Source organism: Lactuca virosa, chromosome 6 (genome assembly GCF_052849685.1).
Source record: "Lactuca virosa cultivar CGN04683 chromosome 6, Lactuca_virosa_CGN04683_v6, whole genome shotgun sequence".
NCBI classification, from domain to species: domain Eukaryota; kingdom Viridiplantae; phylum Streptophyta; class Magnoliopsida; order Asterales; family Asteraceae; genus Lactuca; species Lactuca virosa.
Window position 1 is genome coordinate 119,713,059 of NC_136431.1, and position 24,677 is coordinate 119,737,735.

The following is a 24,677-nucleotide window of genomic DNA, read 5'->3' on the forward strand; positions in this document are numbered from 1 at the left end:
TAAATTAGAAAAAAGAAAATAAAAAATAGAGTGTTATGAGTGTTACTCCTCCCTACCGAATGTTAAGATTGGGTGCTAAATGAAGAAATAATGAGGTGGCATTCAAAAAGTTGACGTGACAATGTGTTAGGAGTGTTACCACTCCCTTTAGCCTAAGCGTAAGGACTTCATGTATGTGTAGATGTATGCCCATAAGGAGCTGACATAGAGACAAGGTCTACGTATGAACATCGCCCTATTGGTGCGTAGGGGTGGTACCGATTGGAGAGGCTTACGGGTCTTCATAAGAAATGTGATTGGCTGAGCATTTTTTGACCATTTCCACCTTTGTGTACACCGGCAAACTTTAAAAAATAATAATAAATAGATTAAAAAGAACTCAAACTTCAACCATCTTCATATTCTAATTTCTAATAAAAGAATAGTTTTTTTTGTCATGTGTCACTCTATTATGTCTTCTAATTAATATAATATCACTTGTCGATCTATTGATTCTCCATTTTAATTTTTAAATTTTAAATTTCTCACTCTAATTATATTAAATTATAACATTGAAATGAAAATTAAAATAAAATAAATACAGATTATAAGGTGATATAATTTCATGTATTTATTTAAATCAACGATTATAATTTTATATAACTAAAAAATATACCTTAATTAATAATCTACTTAAAATAATTTATTAATACTTTTGAGTTTTTACCATGAAAATTTAATTAACTTTGTAACTGTGGTTCTCACGGGTTATAAACTAGTTTACTTATACATACAAACACGTAAACATCTTTTTTCACACTATAAACACACATTTATGAGTTTTTTTCAATTGAGATAGGATGCTAGAGGTAAACATGGTTTTACTACAATACAAAAAATGCACAACAACACTTAGTCCCCGTTTGATAGACATTTTTCCAAGTCCAAACAGATATTTCTAGCATAATGAACCGGAAAGACTGTTTTATTTGCACAAAAAAATGAGTTTTTTCTGGTAAGATATGTCTTTTCTAGAAAGCCTCACAACCATATCTTTCTGGCTGAATGAGTTGTAAAGACAATTATGTCCCAAACCTCGCCTTTTTCTTTCTTGGATTATTATTTCCTTTAAACAAATAATTCATTTTATTGGATTATTATATTTTTACTGGATAATTATATATTAATAAATATTAATTTTATTATATAATAGTTATATATTAACTAATGTTATTTTATTGGATTATTAATTTCTTTTAAATAATTCTTTTTTTATTTTCCCTTTTATGGATTAATTCTTTTTATTGGATTATTATATATTAATAAATATTAAATATAATATATAATATTTATATATTAATAAATATTACTTTATTGTATTATTAATTTATTTTTATTGGAATAATTCTTTTTTTACAACACCACCATCATCCTAATATATTTTAAAAACAACCTAATCGACATTCTATTTGGATTTTTAAATTATTATTGAATAATTCTAATTTTATATGACAATTTGTATGTTTTTATAGTTACAACAACTTTTTCCATCACAGTATAAAACAGCTGGGTAATATGGTTATTTTTCATCGTTCAGTATAGTCAATCAGATGTACAATCAACCAATATGATTTCTTTCCTAGTCAGAAAACTTTCGTATACAACACTTTCTCGGACAACAACTATCAAACGAGACCTTAGACATTTGGCATACGACATAGCTGCAGACACATCTGATGAGTATTTGAAAATGTTTGAGAGGACGTGTCGAGAATGTGCATATCTTTTTTGTGAGTATGTTATAGAGCTTTACAGTGACATATGCTTGCAAAATTCGACTAGAAGTGATGTTTAACAGTTGTATGACGCATATCATGCTAAACATGGTTTTCCAGGAATGCTTGGTAGCCTTGATTATACACATTGGGAGTTGGTAAATTGTCTCGATACGTGGCGAGGTCAATTCATGCGAGCTGATCATGGTGGGTCGACTGTTATATTAGAAGCAATTGTTTCAAGGGACCTTTGGTTTTGGCATGCATTATTTGGTATGGCAGGGTTAGACAATGACATGAATGTGCTTGGAGCTTCTCCTCTATTTAACGACATTTTGAATAAAGAACAAAACATGTCATATGTTGTGAATAGACATGAATATAATTATGGGTATTACCTTGCTGATGAGATATATCCAAACTACGCTATATTTGTCAAGTCATACTCATATCCGGTGGATGAAAAACAAAAAATGTTCAAGTCAGCACATGAATATGCAAAGAAGGATGTGGAACGGGCTTTTGGAGTCCTCAAACAACAGTGACACATAATCAAACATCCGACACAAGCATGACATAAGGAAAAATTGACGAAGGTGTTGATTGCTTGTGTTATTTTACATAACATGATAATAATAGGAGAGCATAAGGCTATTTATACGTATAGTCTGGACGATATACTTAATCCACTTGTAGTTATTCAAGTTAGCATCCTAGCATACTTCATAAGGTTTTTGGAAATACAAAGTAGTGAAACACATCACAATCTACATCACGATTTGACTGAGCACATATGGCAAAGGCAATTTGAACAACACAATGACAATGACGAGAATGAGGATGAGGACACAAACGATGAGCACAATGACAATGACAAAGAGTAGTATTTTCTATTTGCTAGTTTAATTTTAGTGCTTTTTATTAGTAATGTAAGTTTATTTTTTTTTATGTATTTTCAGTTTGTAATGTAGATTTAAATTTTATAGTTTTAATGTTTCATGTATTTTTTTTAGTAAAATGTTTATTGAAAATTAAACTTATGTTTTTTATTTAATTTAATGTACTTTCTTTTTATTAAAATATTTATTTATGTTTAATATATGTGTTTTTTTATTTAACGTAATGTAAAAAAATGTGGACCGGTAACCATTTCCAATGGGTATTAGTGTGGTAGTGAATATGTAGTGGAGATGACGTGGCGCAGATGCGGCAGCACTTTTCTAATTGCGATGTAGTGATCATATCCCTTAGTCTCAAGGGAGGCGCTAAAGTGGAGATACGGCTTGTGATTGGTGTTTGATATATATATTTTTCTCAAAATGACCTATTAAAATAGCACATTACCACTCCCTATATTTTTTTTTCTTACACATGCTCAAGCTTATGTGACTTTATACAAAAAAAAAATAAAAAAAAAATAAATAAAAAAATAGACAATATACTAAGAGTTCTAGCATTCCCTCAAACCTAACAAATTTTAATAAGAAACACTCGAAAGCTAAAAGGAGTTGAGATGCATGCCCTCAAATGATTTCAAATGGTGTCACTACTCACTGCATGTTTGTGACATAATTCTTTCTTTATCTTTTTACTATTCGTTATATATATATATATATATATATATATATATATATATATATATATATATATATATATATATATCCATATTTATACATATTTTCAGGAAATATTTTAATACATTTTAATTAATATTTTGGTTAAATGCAAAGATATATGATACTTATTAGATTAAATTGTATTTTGCAGCCAAAATGAATACTCTTAAAGATAAATGACCAAAATTAACAAGAATTAGAACTTTGGAGGATTGGAGCTTAAAAGAAAAAATTCCAGCTGAAAAGTCAAGCTTACGACGTGAGGATCAAATCTCACGACGTGAGAATCAAGTTTTAGAAGATTAGCAAACAGGATCTAATTTCCTTGGAAGATAAGGATTACTACCAAACGACATGAGACATCAATTCTCACGACGTGAACAACGATTTTACTAAATCAATAAATATTCCTTCATTCTTACGATTTGGGAGGGCTTTTGGAGAGTTTTCTGGAGTAGAAATATTCTGAGAAACCAAATTTAGAGTCCAGAATGTACACAAAACATTCTTGGAAGGAGATTTACTGGGAGATCAAGAGATTGAAGAACACATTCATTACATTGGTTTGGTATACTTTAATTATGTCAATTTCTATTGAGATTGTGTTTATGTTTTCAGCCATGAGTAGCTGAATTTAGTTGCTTTCGTTTAGCTAGATGAAGCTTTAACTCTATGATTTAGTTATCTAATTTATCGATTTTAATAGTTGGTTCTATGCTTGTGTTTGATTTTCATTACCTAGCATGTTAATATTTGATGCTTTGATTGCTTGAATTCAGGTTTTATGTAGCTTAGTGACCATTAAATTACATGAACTTGATAACTAGTAGTTTAGTGACTATTAAATTACTAGAGCTAGGATCGACCAAATCTTAGATAAGTGATAAAAGTAACTAATTTAGCTGTGCTGTAGAACATAAATTATGACCATAATTGTGTTTGTTTAGATAAATCTTACATAACTTATCTACAATTAATAACAAATTTTGTGTTTGCTTGTGTATGACCATACAAGGTACTTCATGAATTGGTGAAAAAATTAGTAAATTTAGACTTGAATTGTTAATAACATAATATTTGGTAACCAACTTTAATAATCCATAATTAGTAACTAACCATAGAAGAGAAGTGGATTCGAACTAAACGAAAGTGTTTTTAGTAAATTGATTGAAATCGTTAGTTAAGTGTTTAAGTTTGTATGAACTTGAAAAATCAGATAAAAACCATTTAAACTTTTGCTTGTTTTTAGGTTAATTTTTAGCAATTAAATTAGTTAATTAAATATGTTCCCTGTGTTCGATCCTAACTTATTTTACTATACTATACGTTGACCAGGTACACTACCTATAGGTGCAATAGTAGATAAGTAGTTAGGATATAAATTTAAAGCTTGATAAGGTGATATCTCTAGCACATCAGAGTTTTTGGCGCCATTATCGGGGATCGGCTACTTTAGTTTTTGATCTAACTGTGTTAGGTTAATCGATCATTTTTGTGGGATAAAATCTACAAAAAAATAATTTTTAGCATTAGTTTCTCTGAATTACTAAACTCGCGACGGGAGCTCTTAATGCGCACGACGTGAACTCAGTTATTTCGCGTTTTTAGTTTGTTTTTGCTTTCTGTTTAGTTTATCTGCTTCAACACGAGGTGGTATCATTACCACGTCGCGGTGAACGTTCAATAGTAATTTTTAATTAGTTTTTGTTCATTTTTACGTTTTTATTTTTGTTTTTGTTGCAGTAGTTTATAACCCTGATGAAGTGTGGAATCAAGTATGAATCAATAGAGAGTTATATGAATATAGATTGAACACACGGTGTAAATATAATCTGGATTCAGCTCTATTATGCTTTCAACTGTTACAGAGAGAAAAATAGACAAGTTGTACAAAGACTCTTATCTAACTCTAAGTAATGTTCCTATTTATAGGAAACCAGAAAGCACACAAAAAAATTACAAGGACTAAACAATACGCTTCGTTACAAATGTGCCTTGTAAAATAAACTTAGGTCTTCGACATATTACAACAGGTCTTCGACCCTTACATTCTCCCCCTTTGTAATAATGTCGACCATCTTCAGTTCAAAAGAATCTGTATCGCATACAGCATCACCCTTCGAATTTCAGAGTACCAATAAATAATCTTCTTTAACTCTTTCTTGTCCCCTTCATTATTCTTCTTGCAGCTATTCATACGAACAATGAAGTTCGTATACTGGGACGTTGTGTATCTCTCCACTTCGCAAGCTTGGAACAAGAATCTCTTGGCTTTTCCATTTTTGTCTTTTCCTGCGAAGACCATGCCAAAAGGCTTCAAACATATTTCCCCATCAGCATACTTCTTCAACTCAGGTTGAGTCTTCGTTGGTTCCATGGGTACTTTCACTTCTAACCCCTTCGCAGTAGCTAACTCAACATCTGTTAGGGCCAAACACTCATAGTAGTTATCTATGAATATTTTGATGTGAGCTAGACCAAGACGAAAAACTTCTGGATCAGTTTCTCGAAGGTATGAAGCATCTTTGTCTTTCAAGAGTAATGCAACTTGTATAAGATCATACAAGTTCATTAATGGAAAATAAGCTATCGAGAAATTGCATTCTTGACCATTTGCCCTTGCAACATAAAATCGAAGGTTCTGCATCATGTCTTCGAAAAGAACATCCCTCTTAATACTGATCACCTTCTTTATCTTCACGAGTGACCAAATTTCCTCTGGAAGTTTCCCTAACACAGCATGAAACCTAAGCTTCATGTATGTGTAATCATCATCATTATCAAACTTCTCAGCAATTTTGTACTGAGCCATGATAAACATCATTTCATTGATTGGGAAATCCAGTTGTCTCATATCCATATTAACAACTGCATAGCTTTGCTTTGGCTTCTTCTCAAAAGCATACATATGGTTATATGCAACTCTTGCTTCAATTGTTCCGTAGTTGTAATGCTTCGCAGGATCACCCTTGTTCATTCCAGGTGGGTCACTTGCACGAAGACTTAAAATGCTTTGTACAACTCTAAGCTTCTCTACCTCAGCCTCAACTTCAGCTTTCTTCTCTTCTTTTGACTTTTCGACCAAAATTGATTTCCCTTTGTCTTTGATCGTAGAACTATCAACTTCTTTAGGCTTGGAACTACTGCCACCTTCCCCAATCATAATTCCTTTAGAAATTGGTCTTGGAGTTGGCTTCGTATAAATTGGCATTGTTGTCACAACAGTCGAAGTAACAGGCCCAGCAGTTGAAATAATTAGCTTTGATACTGGAATTGTTGTTTGAAAAATATTTCCAACAGTTTTCACAGCTTCATGTGAAACATCACTAACTTTCGCATTGCCACCCTTCTTTTCTCCCCCTTGCACCCCTGTGACAGCAGGTGAGGCATCCGTTGGTAGAAGACTTGAAAACTTGGATAATGGAGCCAATTGTTTGTGTAGCACAGCCTCGAACTGAGAAAAAATTTGAGACAAGAATTCTGGAGTTATGATCGAAGAGGCAACAGGTGTGGTAGACAAATCTTTCAACTCCTTTAACAAAGAAGTAAGCTCCACAAAGCTTCGACTGTTATCTGTAGAAAGTTGAGTGACTTGAGGACTCAAGCTTTCGTACAGCTTGACATATTTCGTGACAGCATCATAAATAACATCCACTTTTTGATTGAGAGATGCATAGTCTTGCTGAGAACTAGCAAGCTCTTTGATCATGTCTTCACGAAGTTCTTGAAGCTTGAAATTGACATCTTTGCGTACTTGCTTAACATCTTTAACAAAAAAAAACATGTCTTTCTTTTGCCACCTTTCGTAAATCTTGAACTTCACTGATAAAATTCAAAGATTGAGACTTCACCCTTAACTCATTATCCTTAGCATTTTGATCCACCTTCTTCATGAGTTTAGATTTAGAATCTTTAAGCATGTCAGACACTTTACTAACCATCTTGGCTTCGAATGCTTTGAGCATAACGTCAAGTTCCAAACTTGAAAGAGATTGACTTCCCCCCATGTCAGCTTGAGATTGAATAATAGAATTCATCTTCTTATCCAAAATCTTAAACTGCTTCATCGTCATTAACATATTGTCAGGAAAAGTTTCTTCTTCTTCGTGAAATTCCATTTCTTCAAATGTTCCCCCAAAACCCCCTTCGTCAACATCAGTATCCTCAGTATTTGGAAGTGGATCAGTGGTTTGCAATGAGAACAAAGTAGTGATGGGTTGGGTAAGGATGGTTTCAAAGGTAGGTGAATTGGTAGTGTTCGAAATCGGAATAATGAATGGAGGTAAAGAAACACAAGTATCAGAAGGTGCAAGAATACCTTAAGTAGAAACAACAATTTCTTGATTCGAATTTCCTTCACCCATATTGACATTTACATCCGTATCAGATACGTGTGCATTGATGTCTGAAGTTCGAACCTCCTCAAGAATTGATTCGGTTAACGAAACTTCGGGTGGTGTGACATTAGTCTGCTCAGGAAGTGAGGTTGATTGTAGAATTGTAGCTTCAGGAGTTTCAGGAACTTTCTCCCTTTCGGATGATTCTGCTTGAAGAACCATTTTTCTTTTCTTCAACTTCTTCTTCGAAAGGTGTGTAGCAACATCTTCTTCGAAAGGTGTGTAGCAACATCTTCAACTCTTCGTTTCTTGGAAGAAGGAGAAACAGGAGCTGGAACTTCACGAATGAGAATGCCTTGGTGATTCAAATATGGTTTTCAAACCATAGAAGAAGACTTGAATGAACCATCAGAAAGCTTTCGTGATCTACGAGACTCTTTCTTAACCCTTCGAAAAATACCTGTTTTTGATGGAAGTGTTTCCTTTTCTTGAGTATGATCAACAGGCTCAACCGTGTCAACCACAACAGTCGAAACTTGTGCATCTGGCTTCGTCTGTTTCGGTGGTGATTTCTTTTGCTTTGGCTCTTTGACTGGTTTCTCCAGAGTAATTGTTACATCCTTCTTTGACTTGCGAGATTTCTTCGAAGGACCAGCTGTTTCTTTTGGTAACAACTTCCCAGAGCCATCATCCGGATTGATTGTTTCCAAGTACTCCATTAGAACCAAATTCGTTGGATCAACACGTTGTAACATTGCATCTGGAATTCTTGCAATGTGGGTAAAGATCTCAGCATCATCCGTAACCTCCTTCGTAAATTGATACTTAAGGAATTCAGCAGTCTCCTCATCAGTAGGCACTGCAATTCCCTCTTTGGCATAGAAATATCGAAAGATTAAACTCCAATACCTAGCACACGAAATTCCTTGAACTACATTCGTGTTTTCGACACTCTTTTGAAATTCCTTCCACAATTGTGTAGAATAATCCACATTGATGTCATAATACAGCCCAGCTACCATTGCATACACCTCCATTCGACCTTTGTCTAAACCTACACTGCGACCAGTCAAGCAGCGTAGAAAGATCCCGAAGAGAAAATTCCAAACAGTTGGAAGTCCTGACTTCTTGAAGTCACTGATCTTGGTGAGTGGGGGTTGATAACTCATCTCATTGAACATATGGATGATTTGTGCAAAAGAAAGATCAGTATTGATTGGAGAATTAGGGATATCAAGAATCTGACAAAAGATCTTCTTGGACAATCGGATCTTCTTGTCATTCATCAGTTGAAAAGTAATGATATCCATCGCTTTGCTGTATGTAGCAGTGGAACCTGCTGGAGAAAGCCATGACAGTGGAACTGCAAACGAATTGAACATTGCAGTGGAAAGAACAGAACTCTTCAATGCGACAACCAACATCTTCAATTCGTCTGGATAGAGAGAAACATCATCTTCAACTTGATAGTTTGTTCCTTGAATCTTCATGATCGGTTGAGAAGTAACATCTTCAATGTTTTGAGATTGAACAACGACATCAGCAGAATTAGCCATGATTAGGGTTTGTTGATGCTTTGAAGAACAAGCATAAATTTGCAGAGAAAAGTTGGGAATGTTTCGTTTGAAAGCGTAAACTGAGAACACGCTTTGATTCCCCTTTTTATATATAACCTTAGTGTTTGAATTTGAAGCGGGATTGACATTAATTGAGATCCTACGTGGCACCTTGAATCTCGCACCATACTGCCGATAAAGTAGCCATGCGTCAAAAAGTAGTTGTCACATCACCTAGAAACCCGGACTGAATACAGAACGTCCTTTCAAACAGTCTGATCGTATATCCCAATTGAATTGTAACCGTCACCAGCCTTCGGAAGGAAGTAAGGCTCTTTCACTTTTGTGATAAAAAGCAAAGTCATTTGCCAGATGTTTGAAATCATCAGCCTGAGTTGGTGTTACTCAGAACCTCAAGGATTTCGTGAGTGCAGTGTGCCAAAGAAAAGATAAGAAGCAAATTAACAAAAATTTGGATATGTGATGTCAGAAAAATTTCGACACAAAAGCAGATGAACCCCGGGCAAAGGTTACTTCGTTAATCATCAAGAGAGATAATCAACTGCTTGTGTATGTTCCCGTGAATTTCAATCGAATACTTATAGAGAATTATCGAAGGGCTTCTTTTATAAGGCTTCGTGGGTGGTTTAAAATTTCGTTACATATCATCCTAAACATAAGGTGAGGAATTGTAACCGAAATTACCTGTTTGACCAGTGTAGTCAGTGACAAGTATGCTTTGAATTATTTTTGAAAGTGACTTCGAAAGCAAATGAAACTCACACGGAAATCATATTCATGAAAGAATTGAAACTGAATCCTGTTGGGTAACAAACATCGTGGGCTTCGATAGTTTGATCAAGATTACTCATAAGAAATGAATATGATTTGGAGTTTCAAAAAGTGGTACTGAAACAAATGTTTCGTCAAAACTGGAACAAAGTTCCCCGTCAATTCCTTACGAAGATAGAATGTTGGGTTTCACTTTCATCACGGTCTCATGATGTCAGATCATTAACACAGAATTTTGATATGCCTAAGTCATAATTGGTTTGATCGATGACCTCTCGGACATATGTCATTGTGTGTGAAATGTGTTAGAATTTTGTGATGAAAAAGATTGGTTCGCGAAAACACTTGTACCTCTGTTATAATTGGACCAAACAGACAACTCTTAACTCATTTGAGAAGAGTAAGGTAGCTCATTCGACTAATGTGAATATAAGCCCGTCTTGGGAAGAAATTTTCGTATGAAAATTTTCATTAAGGCTTTCGTAAACACACATTGAGTCTTTGGAGGCTTGGGTCGACATGCTGCAGCATGCTTCTAGGGACAGTCTAACTAGTACAAAGTTGTCGAAAATGTACCTTCCCTGAGAAACACAGACATGACCCTTGTATGTCCTTCGTGAAATCTGTACAAACAAAAGATAAAGAACAAAATAACAAAAATCTTTTTGGAGTTTTTGATTTTTCTTAAAGAAACAATTAACAAACAAAAGAAAATCTTTTTGAATTTTGTGATTTTTCGAAAATAGAATGACAAAACAGAAATAAAATCTTTTTGTAGTTTTTGATTTTTCGAAAATAAAATGACAAAACAGAGATAAAATCTTTTTGTAGTTTTTGATTTTTCGAAAATAAAACTAAGATACAAATTTTTTTTTTGAAATCTAACGAAAAGTGTTACACCAAACCAAAATGCTCAATGTCACGAAGTCGAAGCATGTCGAAGCGTTGACTATGAACAGTAACCTCTGAATGGTTGACTTTCAGCCTCTGAATGAGTCATGATTACCTCTGAATCGACATATTTATATAACCCTTCGTTGTTATATATTCGAAATCATTCCTGAAACTGAACTTGCTTCGATCATTCCCAATCCTGTTAAAATTCGAACAAATGATTTTTCATCCAAATCTTTTGTAAAAATATCAGCAAGCTGATCCGTTGTTTTTACAAAATGGACTTCTATATTGCCATCTTCCACATGATCTTTGATAAAGTGATAACGAAGAGCAATATGTTTTGTTTTTGAATGTTGTACTGGATTATGACAAATGCGTATAGCACTTTGTGAATCACAATACAATGGAATCTTTTTCATATTAATGGCATAATCTCTCAACTGACTATGAATCCAAATAATTTGTGAAGTACAAGCAACAGCTGCAACATATTCAGCTTCAGCAGTAGAAATCGAAACACATGTTTGCTTCTTTGACTGCCAACTAACCAACTTTCCATCCAAAAATTGACAACCACCACTTGTGCTTTTTCAATCCAAAGTACACCCTCCAAGATCTGCATCTAAAAATGCCTGAATGAAAAACCCTGTTTTCGAAGGATACCACAATCCTAACGAAATTGTTTCCTTGAGATAACGAAAGATATTCTTCACAACAGTTAAATGTGGTTCTCGTGGATTTGCTTGATACCTAGCACAATTACATACAGAAAACATGATATCAGGTCTACTTGCAGTAAGATAAACCAATGAACCTATCATGCTACTGTATAAGGTAAGATCAACCGCATGTATTTCTAACGAAGGGGCTAGCCTTGTTCCAACTGCCATTGGTACTCTTAGCTTCGTGCTATTAGTCATTCCAAATTTTTCGAGCAAATTCCTTGTATACTTTTCCTGATTGATGAAAATGCCTTCTCTGCTTTGACAAATGTTTAAGCCAATAAAATTATTGATTTTACCCATCATGCTCATTTCGAATTGGCTTTTCATCAAATTCTCAAATTCACTAGACAAAGCAGGGTCAATAGAGCCAAAAATAATATCGTCGACATAAATTTGAACAAGCATTAGATGATTCCTAACTTTCTTTCGAAATAATGTGGGGCAACTGATCCTTGTTTAAATTTCGACTGTTTTAAGAAACTGGTAAGAGTTGCATACCATGCTCTTGGTGCTTGTTTTAACCCATAAACTGCTTTATCTAAAATGTACACATGATCAGGATGCATTTCATTTAAGAAACCTGGAGGTTGTTCAACGTAAACAATTTCTTCAAGTTCACCATTGAGAAAAGCACATTTCACATCCATTTGATAGACATCGAAATCCTTATGAGCTGCATAAGCTAAAAATATTCGAACAGCCTCGAGTCTTGCAACAGGGGCAAAAGTTTCTTCATAATGAATCCCTTCTTGTTGCGAATACCCTTTTACAACAAGTCGTGCTTTATTTCGAACAATATTTCCATCCTTGTCGGTTTTGTTTTTGAAAATCCATTTTAACCCGACAATCGAAACATTTTCAGGTTTTGGAATTAATCTCCATACCTTGTTTCTATCGCATTCAGCTAGTTCAGATTGCATTGCAACAACCCAATCAGGTGTTCCATTGCAACCTTAACTGTTTTTGGTTCAATTTTCGAGATGAAAACATTAAACATGAAAAATTCTTGATGAGTATTTAATACCTCATTCTTCGCACGAATTTGAGCTCTTGTTAATACTCCATCTTGAGGATTCCTAATGACTTGATCTTTCAGATGAGTCCTTGTCCATTTCTCTAATGGTGGATATGATGGATCAAATTCCAAAGGTGCATCTTCATACATCTCTTCATGTTCAGATCCTGCAACAGAAAGAGTATCATTAATTTCGTGAAATTCATCATTTTCATCAAGACTTATCAAATCATTATTATTTCGTTCAATTTCAACAGAAATATCATTCTGATGCTCCCCCTCAACAACATCATCCATTCTCCCATTCTCCCCCTCGAAAGAATGCTCCCCCTCAACCAGAGTATTTGAATCCAAATGCTCTCCTTCTTCTGGACTATTATGCATACTTTTGCCAACTCCTATAGAATTCGTTGTTGAATTATCATCTACAATATTTTGAGGGATTTCCAAATCATCAGTATGTTTTGAAGCTTCATAGTGATGATTATCATTCGCATGAACTTTAGCATCCACAACCCTGTCAGGAATACCAAAAATTAAATCATAATCAAAGTCAGATGAATTCGATTCTTCTGTTTCATCAGATGATTCATTAATAATTGGTTTTTGTTCAAATTGCTTTTCAACTTGTTTGACATAATAATCATCAAAAGTAAGATTGAATGTCTCTTCGACTTTCCGTGTATGCTTATTTAACACTCTGTACGCAACCGAATTGTGCGAATATCCCAAAAATATGCCTTCGTCAGCTTTAGCTTGAAATTTTGAAAGGCTATCTTTAAGATTCATTATAAAACACCTGCAACCAAAAACATGAAAGAATTTGACATTAGGTTTTCGGTTATTTAGGATTTCATACGGAGTGATATTAAATCGACGATGAATGAAAGATCGATTTTGAGTGAAACATGCTGTCGAAACTGCTTCAGCCCATAGATATTGAGGAAGATTGCATATGTCAACATAGTTCTTGCTGCTTCGCAAAGTGATCTATTTCTTCTTTCAACCACACCATTTTGCTGAGGTGTATAGGGCGAAGAGAAGTTATGTGAAATTCCTTATTCTATTAAGTACGAATCCAACACTTTGTTCTTAAACTCAGACCCATTATCACTTTTGATCTTTCGAACATTTTTCTTCAGACTCATCTCAATTTTCTTGATAAAATCAATCATTGTTTGAGCGACTTCAGATTTTATCCTGAGAAAATACACCCAAGTGAATCGTGAAAAATCATCAACAATAACTAAAATGTGTCGTTTCTTGTTGAGAGTTTCAACAGTTGATGGTCCACAAAGGTCAATGTGAAGAAGTTCCAACGGTTCCACAATTTTCGAATCTATCACAATTGGATGTCCTTTCCTGTGTTGTTTTCCTTGTTCACAAGCTGCACACAAGGTATCATTGTCAAACTTTAATACAGGTAAACCTCGAACAAGATCATCAAGTACCAACTTATTTAAATTGCGAAAATTTAAATATGACAAACGACGATGCCATAGCCAGCTGATGTCTGAGGAAGCTTTCGAAAGTAAGCATACTGAGGGTTTGCCGATGATTGGTTTGATATCAAGAGTAAACATGTCACCATGTCGTTTGGATTTGAGCAAAACTTCGTTAGTTTCCACATTCGAAATGATGCTGCCTTCTTCGTTCAACACCACTTGATTGCCAGTACCCACAACAAGTTGTGAAACACTTATCAAGTTATGTTGAAGACCTTCGACATACGCTACGCGATTAACAGTAAACTTTCCATTCGTGACTTTGCCATAACCTTTCACTTGGGACTTGTGATTGTTTCCAAACTTCACAACACTTGCATTTTCCAAGCTTCGAAAATCTCTCAAATTTTCCTTTCGTCCTGTCATGTGACGTGAGCAACCACTATCGATATACCATTTCTCATCATATTGCTCGTCACATAGTACCTGCGATCAATGAAAGAACTTAGGTACCCAAGGCTGTTTGGGTCCTTGGAAATTAGTTTTGAAAACATAATGAAATGAATAACTTTTAACCCAGTCACAAACTTTAGTTTTGAGACTATCAATTAAGTCCACATCACTAGGTAAAGGAACAGAAACATAAGTTTTTGTTAGTTTGGGATTGTCACTGACACATGCCTTCATCTTTTTAGATTGAGTTGGTACATGCTTTTCTTTCGAAACCGGTTGCCATGTTTTCACTGAAACATTTGAGTCTTTTGAAGATGAGCTCTCAGTTGACGAAGTATTCACATATTTCTCATAGGCTTCGTGAATTTTTTGTTGAGAATATTTCCTTGATTGATACATTCGTCCTTTTCCTTCAAGCCAATGATCGATGTTTTTATCACGAGACAACCCTTTTGTATATGAGACTCTTAAGGTTTGTTTGCCTGTATGATTTGGAAAATTAGGTTTTTGTGGGACGAAATCAACATTTGATTTAGGTCGAAATACCATAGCGTATCGACTTCCATCATTTTTTCCAACACTTTTATTTTGAGAAAACCGATTTTGAGATTTTTGTTTTTGAGAAAACCTTGTTTGGTGATTAGAAGAAAATCGTTGTGGTGATGGTTAATTTTGAACACTTTTTGAGGTATTTTTGTTATCTTTAGAAAATGATGAGTTTGAAACTTTCGATGAATTTGGTTTTGGATGAAATTCAGATTTAGTTTTATTTGTTTGAGCGGGATTTTTCTTTTGATCTGAATAAATTGTTGAATGTGAAGACTTGTTCTCAACAGATTTAGTCTTTGTGTTTTCAGTTGTTTTTAATGTCAAACCATTTTGTTGCTTTCGTAACTCTACGGTTTGCCAGAAAATCTTCTTTCGAGCTTGTCTTTTTGAAATTGAATTTTCTTTTGAAAACTTGTCAATTTGTTCTTTAAATTCTTTGGAATTTAACAACAGTTTCATTTTCCACAATAACTTCTTTTGTAACTTCTTTCACAATTTTCGATTTTTCAACCCATTTGCGTTGTGGTTTTTGTCTTTGAAAAACATACGAATTTTGTGTTAGATTATTTTCAACAGTGCTTTGATTTGAAAAGAACCCTTCGTCTGTTGTTTTCTTGTTGTCATCTTCGACCATTTTGTTAAATTCTGGTTTAATGTTCTCAACATTTCCAGTGGTAACAAACACTTGATTTGGAAAAACAACATCATCAGTACACTTGAAAATCGGATACACCACTTGATTTGTTTCCAAATAATGGGCTCTTTTTTCAGACAACACTTTGTCGAAATTCTCAGTGTCCCCTAACACTTGATCAACAACCACACGTGGAATTTCATTTTCTTTCGAATCTTTGTTAGATGAGACCTTTTTGTTCGAATTTTCGTCATCATTTTCATCATCACTGCTATTCGTTTGACTATCTCGGATATCCACAAAATCACAATCTTTCGAAGTAGAAGGTTTGTCTGTGTCAATCTTAACCTTCCGATCCTTAAGTTTTTCTTTTCCTTTAGATTTTGATGCAACATTAATGACAAACAACTGAGAACAATCAACATCCTCAATATCACTAATATTGTCAGAGTTATCTTCAATATCGGCAAAATTAGATTGAGAATCAGATGTCGAATTCTCAGTCTTTTTCAAAATTTTGATTTTTTCTGATTTTGTTAAAGTATCATTCACAATGTTAGCTAATTCACTTGTGTCAAGACATTCGTCAATTTTGACAATTCCATAAGCATATCTATCATCAGGAATTTTGTCAAACTCAACAATATTTTTCTCACAATCATATGAAATATTATCAACCTTCACTCTTTCATATGCCAGAAAAGGTAATAATTTTCTATGTTTTTCCTTGCTAATATCACACGAATGATGCAATGCAATTAACTTGCCATATAAACGTTTAGCAGAATTGTAGTAGATATTTCGTTGAGCTAACAAGAGTTTTCTATCACTAGACAACGAATCTCGATCACACATAATGTTTGTTATTTGCAATTCTAAACGTTCTATCTTGATAACTTTCGAATCTAACTTCTTATGAGTCTCTAACAACTGATTGCTTAATTTCTTAGCTTCATTGCTAGCAGAAACAACCAAATTATCAAAATAAGCAACGGTATCATCAAAAGCAACAATTTCAGAATCATATGCACTCAGAGGAATATTGAAAGATTGAAGAATATTGCGTACCTTAGTTGTCATTGGAGACTTATCAGCAGACTTCGACACAAAGCATCGGCCCTTGAACTCTTCGTCTGAATCTTCCTCCAGCTTTGCATACATGGCCCCATGCGTAGGATTACGCATTTCCTCATCAGCTGAGCCCGAAGACCAGATTTGATACGTGACATCATCCTCTTGTTCACCTTGAGCCACCAAAGACAAATTTTTCGCCTTCGTACGCACCTCTTCCAACCTCTCTACATAATATGCCTCATCCTTCACTCTATTCTTTTTCTCATCTTTCTTTCGAAGCATGCAATCATTTGCTAGATGATTGGCTCCATTGCAATAATGACAATCCATACCAGAATCTCCTTTCAGTTTCTTCTCTCTCTTCTCCCCAGTACCCTTCACATCATTCTTCTCATACTTCTTCTTCTCCTCTCCAGCAGCTTTATTCACGAAATTTCCTTTTCCATCATTCTTCATCTTCGAAACAAACGGTTTCTTAAAAAACTTTTTGACTCTATTGTTTGAATAAGATGCTACTGCCTCATCATCTGAATTCATGATAAACCCTTCTTCGTCATCAGAATCACCTTTTTCCACTGCTTCCTTTTCAGTTACTTTAGAGACAAGTGCCAATGGACCTCCAAGACTAAGCTTCGACTCTTCAGCTATTTCATTTACTTCATTTTCGTGTGTTTTCAGTTGATTGTACAAATCATTTAGAGAAGATGTGTCGAAACTTTGCTGATTCTTCACCATCATACTAACACTCCTCCATTCTTTACGGAGTCCCATAACAAAGATGAGATTGAATTCCATAGCAGTCCTCGTGATTCCATAACGATTGCATTTGTAAATCAGTTCGTTCAGCCTATCATAGTAACTTTCAATCGTTTCACCATCTTTTTGCTTGAAATCCTTCAATTCAATCAAACATTGCTTAACTGAATTGATTTTGGTCTTCTCGCTGCCCTGAAACTTGTCTTTGAGATTATTCCAGATATCTTTTGCAGTTGTACAACTCCTAACATAGTTATACACAACTGGAGGCAATACACCACGTAACTCCCTTATGCATCGTTTTTCAAGTCTCTTCATTCGATCACCTTGATTTTCCACACTCGTAGTACTAGATGACGATCCAATTGGTTGAAGATTCGTCGAAAGAGTAACATTCCCTGAGATACATGACCAAAGCTCTTCATCGATTCTATTCAAGTAATCTTGTATCCGATCCGCCCATTGATCATAATATTCAAGAATAAGCATAGGAATCTTAGTTGAAGATCCTAGCAAGTGAGAGAATGAAGTCATCGAGTTGAGATTGAAGTTCGCCATTGTTGTACGGAAGAAAATTTTTGAGAGTTTTGAGAAGTCAAAGAGAATTTGAAAGCAAATTGCTGAATTGATCAGAAATATCAAGTACAATACTCGATTCAACAAATCAGTTGCAGAATCGAATCACAACTAAAGATCTAGAAAGCTTTTTCACGTCAAAAGGTGCAGAACTTTTGAACCAGAAATTTGATTCAAAAACCTTTTGAATCAGAGTGAAAATCAGATCGCAGATGATGATTCCTGCTCTGATACCAATTGATGAATTGTGGAATCAAGTATGAATCAAATCAGAGTTATATGAATATAGATTGAACACACGATGTAAATATAATCTGGATTCAGCTCTATTATGCTTTCAACTGTTACAGAGAGAAAAATAGACAAGTTGTACAAAGACTCTTATCTAACTCTAAGTAATGTTCCTATTTATAGGAAACCAGAAAGCACACAAAAAAATTACAAGGACTAAACAGTACGCTTCGTTACAAATGTGCCTTGTAAAATAAACTTAGGTCTTCGACATATTACAACAGGTCTTCAACCCTTACAAACCCGTGGATCAAACACACCTTTGACACCACCACTTGAAGATCCAGAGTTAGCTTTTCATAAAAAGAAGGACAAGAGCGTAGGAGAATCAAACACACAAAGGAAATCACTATTGAAGGATCTAAAATTAGTTTTTCGTAAAAAGAAGGGCAAGCACGTAGGAGAATCAAGCAACACCCTGGAAGACGAAGGCACTTTTAAAGGCATTAAGAAAAATACTAATAAAAAGGAAGCTAGTTATGAAAAAGACAAAAGTAGTGAACACGAAAGCGAGCCAAGAAACAACATGGCAGACATTGCCGACATTTCGATGGAGAAGTACAAAAAAAATCGAGAGGACACCGATCCAGGTTTAGTGCAACCCGCTATTCCCGCTACCGCAACATTCGAGCTAAAAGGACATATTCTTTCCGCATTTAAGGATATTCCATTTTCCAGGAAAGATCATGAGGATGCTTACAAACACCTTGACTAAGTCAATGACATCGCTGATTACTTCAACATCTCGAATGTTCCATGCGAGACAGTGTTATTAAGAATGCTTCCAGTCACTTTCAAGTGAGCTGCTAAAGATTGGTTAAAGGCACTTCCACCCGGTGCAATTACTAAATGGGCACAAATGCGTGAACAGTTCTTATAATAATTTTTCCCACCATCAAAAGTGTTCAAACTCAAGAAGGCAATAGCTAACTTTGAGCAACAACCGGGAGAGTCACTTTATGAAGCATGGGAGCGCTACAAAGTATTACATCGAAATTGCCCCCAAAATGATCTTAATGTGGAACAAGAAGTCTCAATCTTCTACGATGGGGTAAATGTAATGACAAGGCAAATCCTTGATTCTCAAGGACCTTTAACGAAGAAAAATCTCACTGGAATTAAGGAGCTAATCAAAGAGTTTTCTAAGCATTCGCGTGAGTATCACAATCCTCGAAATGATGGAGCAAAAAGAATTAGGAATGACACTTCTGCATGGAGGCTGTTTTGGTTATGTTAAATAATATTGATCGAAGAAGGACGAAGATGGATCAATCCATACATGCTATACGTATGGGTTGTGAAAAGTGCAATGGTCCACATTTGACGAAAGATTGTCATTTGGACGAAAACGGGAATATGAAATCTCAAATATGCTACTCAAGTGGAGACCCCTATGATGAAGATTGGAGGGAGCCAAAGAAATAATGGTTTCCTTACGATGAGTACAAAAAGAAAAAAGAAGAGAAGTATAGGCAAACATGGAGATGCTTAAACCAAAAAGAACAAACACAACCTGAAAAGAAAGTTGATTTTGAGTCCATACTGACTAGATTTATGGAGTCTTCGGAAAAACGACATGGTGAAATCGATGTAGCAATAAGAGACTAGCAAGCTTTACTTAGAAATCATCAAACATCAATCCAAAATATTGAAGCTCAACTTGGTCAACTAACTACATTGGTTAACGAACGATTACCTCCATAAATTCTTGATGATAAACCACAACCGCATGTCATGGCCATCGAGACTAAAGAAGACACTATTTCTGATTTCTTAGAAGCCTTAGAAGAAGAGCCAAGGCAGCCTGAACCATAACCAAAGAGTTCAAAAGTCGAAGATAAAATTATTGTTGAACCACCGTTTTCACAACGTGATGATTCAATCCTCACGACGTGTGCTCGGTCTGAACAGGAAAATTTTACTGATACTCAAGCTTTTCGTCCTCCGCTACTGTTTCCTTCTCGAGCTAGATTTCACCCATTGGAGCAAGAGCATATCAAGTTTATGAAGCAAGTTAAGGGTATTCCTATCAATACTCCTTTTATTGAATCTTTGGCACAAGTGCCCGAATATGCCAAATTTCTTCAAGACTTATTCGACACTCTCCAACAACTAGAGAAGACCTCCAAGGTTGTCCTTAGTGAACAAAGTTCCATGGTTATTATGGGAGAAATACCAAAGAAGATGGGAGATCCTGGACGCCTTACACTTCCATGTGAATTTGGAAATGATATGAAGATTTTTGTTTTAGTCGATTCTGGAGCAAGTATAAATTGATGCCTTATTCGTTTTATCAAAAGCTCAATCTTCCAAATTTGAAGGCTACTAGAATGACGATTCATATGTGTTGGGTTATTAAGGTGTTGCGTCATTAGGCTTTTTGTATAGTCTATTTTGTAACCGGGTTGGGCCTGTCCATCCATTATTTATTTCTTGGGTTTTACTATTTAAGGTGCATGCATGCACCATGTTTTGTACCGAAGTAAATCGTTCATTCTTGTAACCCCTACATGCCTCTATAGTAGCAGTTGTTCATCGAGCTCTTCTGAGGCTGTGGCTTTTAATCATTAAGCACATCCTGATCCATATTCTGTGTTCTTATTTTTATTACCTGTTTGAATATAATCCATCTTATAAGGATTCAATCCTAACAATTGGTATTAGAGCAGGAGACTGTGTATTAACGTATCTCTTCTGTTAAAAGAGCTTTTAGGGTTTCCGCTATTATTGGATCTTGCTTTAGCCGTCATCATTGTTTACTCAACTGTTGACGCTGTTCTTGATCTTAATATTACCCTAAACTTGTTTATGATGGGTTATGAGCATAACATCAATCCTATGGTGTTCATGCAACCCTAATTGCTTTGATCTATGTTTTCAACTATGAACATAACAACATTGAATACCAAAGCAATAACCCTAATGTCCATCATACAAATTCGAAATCACATCTGATTTAGGGTTTAGATCTTACATTGATTGTTATGTAGCAATAACAATCACAATCCACAAAGTCATTGACTCTTGAAAGCTTAGTGCCCCAAGTGTTGCACCTCTAATGGAGTCACAAACACCACCAGTAACAAGGAAGAACAAGAGAGATAGGAGGAAGCACAAGAATCGTCCAAGGCACTCTTAGAAGGGTTAGGGACGATTTTTGGGAGCCCTAGGGTTCCTTTTATAGTTAGGCTTCTAGGCTTATCAACTAGGAAACCCTAATCCAATTGCTTATTCCTTAAGCAGCCCAAAGGATCCTTCTAGAAGGCCCCTTGGATGATTTCTATATGGACTCCCATATAGAATTCGTCCATTGCTTCCTTATGGATCCTAAGCCCAACTTTGTAACTATCTTATAATTACAATATCAGTCCCCTTAATTTAATTAATCTCTTTTGACCACAAAACTAATTCTAAATTAATTCTTGATCAATATTAATTAAACAATATGATTTCTCTTTTAATATATTATTCACATAATATATTAATAAATCATAATTAATCCTCTTTCTCCATAATTCATCCTATCAGTTGCTAAGGTGAAGGCAACCCAAAAGGACCATGCTCATAATCGGGTCAAGTACATACCAAAATAGTTATGGGCTTAGACACCTAATCCAACAGTCTCCCACTTGGATAAGTCTAATAACTATTTTGCAAGTACGACTTCAGAACCTGATTAGCAATCGTAGCTTTCAAAAGCCGATGTTGAACTCTGATGTTATCAGCAACGCGTCATTTAGATAAGGAATCATATATTCCTCCATTCTAGATATCGTATGAACTGAGACATGGATTTTAATCATACTCTCTATTCATGTGTTGTTTCCCGATTTCCGATTTAAGATGAATGACAATAGACTTCAGTTGAACACATCAACTTAGTCCACGCTTGGCCAAGCGCTTTAGGGTGTCTTCACTAAATCATCGAGGGGCCCACAGATATCGCTTTTATCCACTTTGGATAAAAGGAACGGATAAACTTCGACTCATATGCTTGCTCTATTTACTCATCAAATCACACACAATAATATGTTTTATAACACCAAGTTACTGGTGCGTTTACATATTATCAATGAGCAACCGACTCGTAAACTGAAACTATATGTCTCCGTTTGAAGAATATAAGATATTATTGTCTCACTAATCACTCATGATAAAATCCATGAAGTGATTCAAGTGAGCGTGGGTTTAATCTAATACTTAAATTTTATTTCAGGAGCACTCATGAGCACTGCAACAGACTTTTGCTATGTCTAAACGCTTTAGACAATCTACAGTCGGATTCATGACAATCTTCATTCATACCTACCTCCAAAGTATGATCGATTGTGGAAAGTTAGAATAACCTAGTCACTCGGGAAGTCAAAACATGCAAAATGAAACACAACAATAATCGAATCCAATACGGCCTCAGACTCTTGAGTATAAATAAAACTCCTTTTATTGAATCACCATATTGATTACACATTATTCATTGTATAATGTTTCAGATAATCAACTTAATACTTGAATTATAACAATAGTTATCCCATGCTCCAAGCAAACACACTATGTTTACCTATGGTCCTTACATTGTGAAACAGATCACTTGAACACATTTCCAATGACACTCATTTCACATTTCCCAATCATTATCATAAGTGTAAGAATACCAAATTCTTGCCACTATTAGAATATGTTATATTCAAACATTTTATGCAATGATCATTTTGTAACGTCATAGCACCAAGGTCACTAAGACTTTGCCAATGAAATCACAAAGTGCTCTATTGGAGATTGTTACAAGACAACTCCATAGATATGAAGTCTCACATTCAAAGTAGATTCTTTTGAACATCCTTCTTGCATAAAAGTTTCTAATCTACATAGATTATTAATATCCAACTCCCATTATGGAAACATTTCCATATTTTCCATATAACAACTCATTCCAAATAGATACCTATCTATTCATAATAATGTCGATATGGTCCATCCTTTACTATACTTCCAACTGCTCACAAGCGACCATGTAACGCCCCGATTCCCAGGTATTGTTTAAATAAGAATTTAATTGGTTTCAAGGCCTACTCGACGAGTTGGTTGCCCTACTCGTCGAGTAGCAACGGGTTTGATACGCATGTTTAGTGACCTACTCGCCGAGTCCATGAAGGGACTCGACGAGTAGGAGCTGGCAGAGGAAACCCTAAATCTCGGGGTTTTGCACCCTATTTAAAGGAGCCTCAACCTCCTTTGGCCTCTTTACAGTCTTTGAGAGCTCAGTGAAAACCCTAATTCATGTGGTACTCTTCTTGGTGTGATTTAAGCCTTGGAAAGAAGGTTGGCTAGGAGGGAAAAGCTTGAAGAGCAAAGGAGTTGAAGCAAGGAAGGTGTGGGAAGCAGAACTTACCTCAACTAGCATCTTCTGGAGGTATCAAGTTGCAATCTTTACTTCCCTTTCCTTCTAGATCTCTTTTCTTTTGGATGAGTTTTAGGGTTTTATGGATTTTGAGTTGATATGGGGAGCTATGGGCTAGATCTGAAGTTGTAACTTCGGATCTGGACCCTTCTAAGTCCTAGAGTCATAAAGTTGCGGGTTTGGGGGTGATTGAGACCCTCCTTATGCATGAAACCCCATTAAGAGCTTAGAATTGCCATTAAGAGCCTTTTTAGCCATGCATACACGTAAAGTTTGCAACTTTACGTGAAAAGCATGCTCTAGAAGCTTGGATCTGTAATTTGGAGCCATTGCATGGCTTAAATGAGTCTGTATGGCTTAAGGGCTGAAGGAACTCGGCGAGTCGCAAGGTTGACTCGGCGAGTCGTATGAAGATTGCCATAGACTCGGCGAGTTGTATGAGCAACTCGGCGAGTCCGATGAAGATTGCCATAGACTCGGCGAGTTGTATGAACAACTCGGCGAGTCGGATGAGTTTTCTACAGGATATGTATGCGTGTGTATCCGTCGAGTTGCAAGAAGGAAACTCGACGGGTGGCCTTAAAGTTTGATCGAGAATCGGAGGAACTCGACGAGTCACCTCGATGACTCGGCGAGTTGGAAAGTGCTTCAAGGAACTCGGCGAGTTAAGGTCAACATGGACTGTTGACCTTGACTGAGGACTTTTACTTTGACCAGGGGTTGACTAGTAGGTTATGGAATACCTTATAAGGTTAAGGACTTATGAGTATATTTTACTATGGTAATAGGTGGTGGAGCCTGTGTCAAGT

The 24,677-nt window shown here is 35.4% G+C and overlaps 1 protein-coding gene and 1 non-coding gene across 2 annotated transcripts; one reads left to right on the top strand and one right to left on the bottom strand.

Annotated features, from left to right (window-relative positions):
- Nucleotides 1-1,945: 1,945 nt before the first annotated feature.
- LOC145121903 (uncharacterized) lies at nucleotides 1,946-2,299 on the top strand. Its single transcript, XM_079057586.1, has one exon. It carries the CDS (start codon nucleotides 1,946-1,948, stop codon nucleotides 2,297-2,299), a length of 354 nt encoding a protein of 117 aa, XP_078913712.1.
- A 17,078-nt stretch (nucleotides 2,300-19,377) lies between these two features.
- On the bottom strand, nucleotides 19,378-19,484 carry LOC145123068 (small nucleolar RNA R71). The gene has a single exon (XR_013714948.1). It is a non-coding gene; the product is annotated as a small nucleolar RNA R71 (small nucleolar RNA).
- Between the last annotated feature and the right edge of the window lie 5,193 nt (nucleotides 19,485-24,677).

Bases quoted from the DNA above. Each gene is read 5' to 3' on its own strand.
- LOC145121903 (XM_079057586.1), top strand. From the start codon at position 1,946: ATGCGAGCTGATCATGGTGGGTCGACTGTTATATTAGAAGCAATTGTT.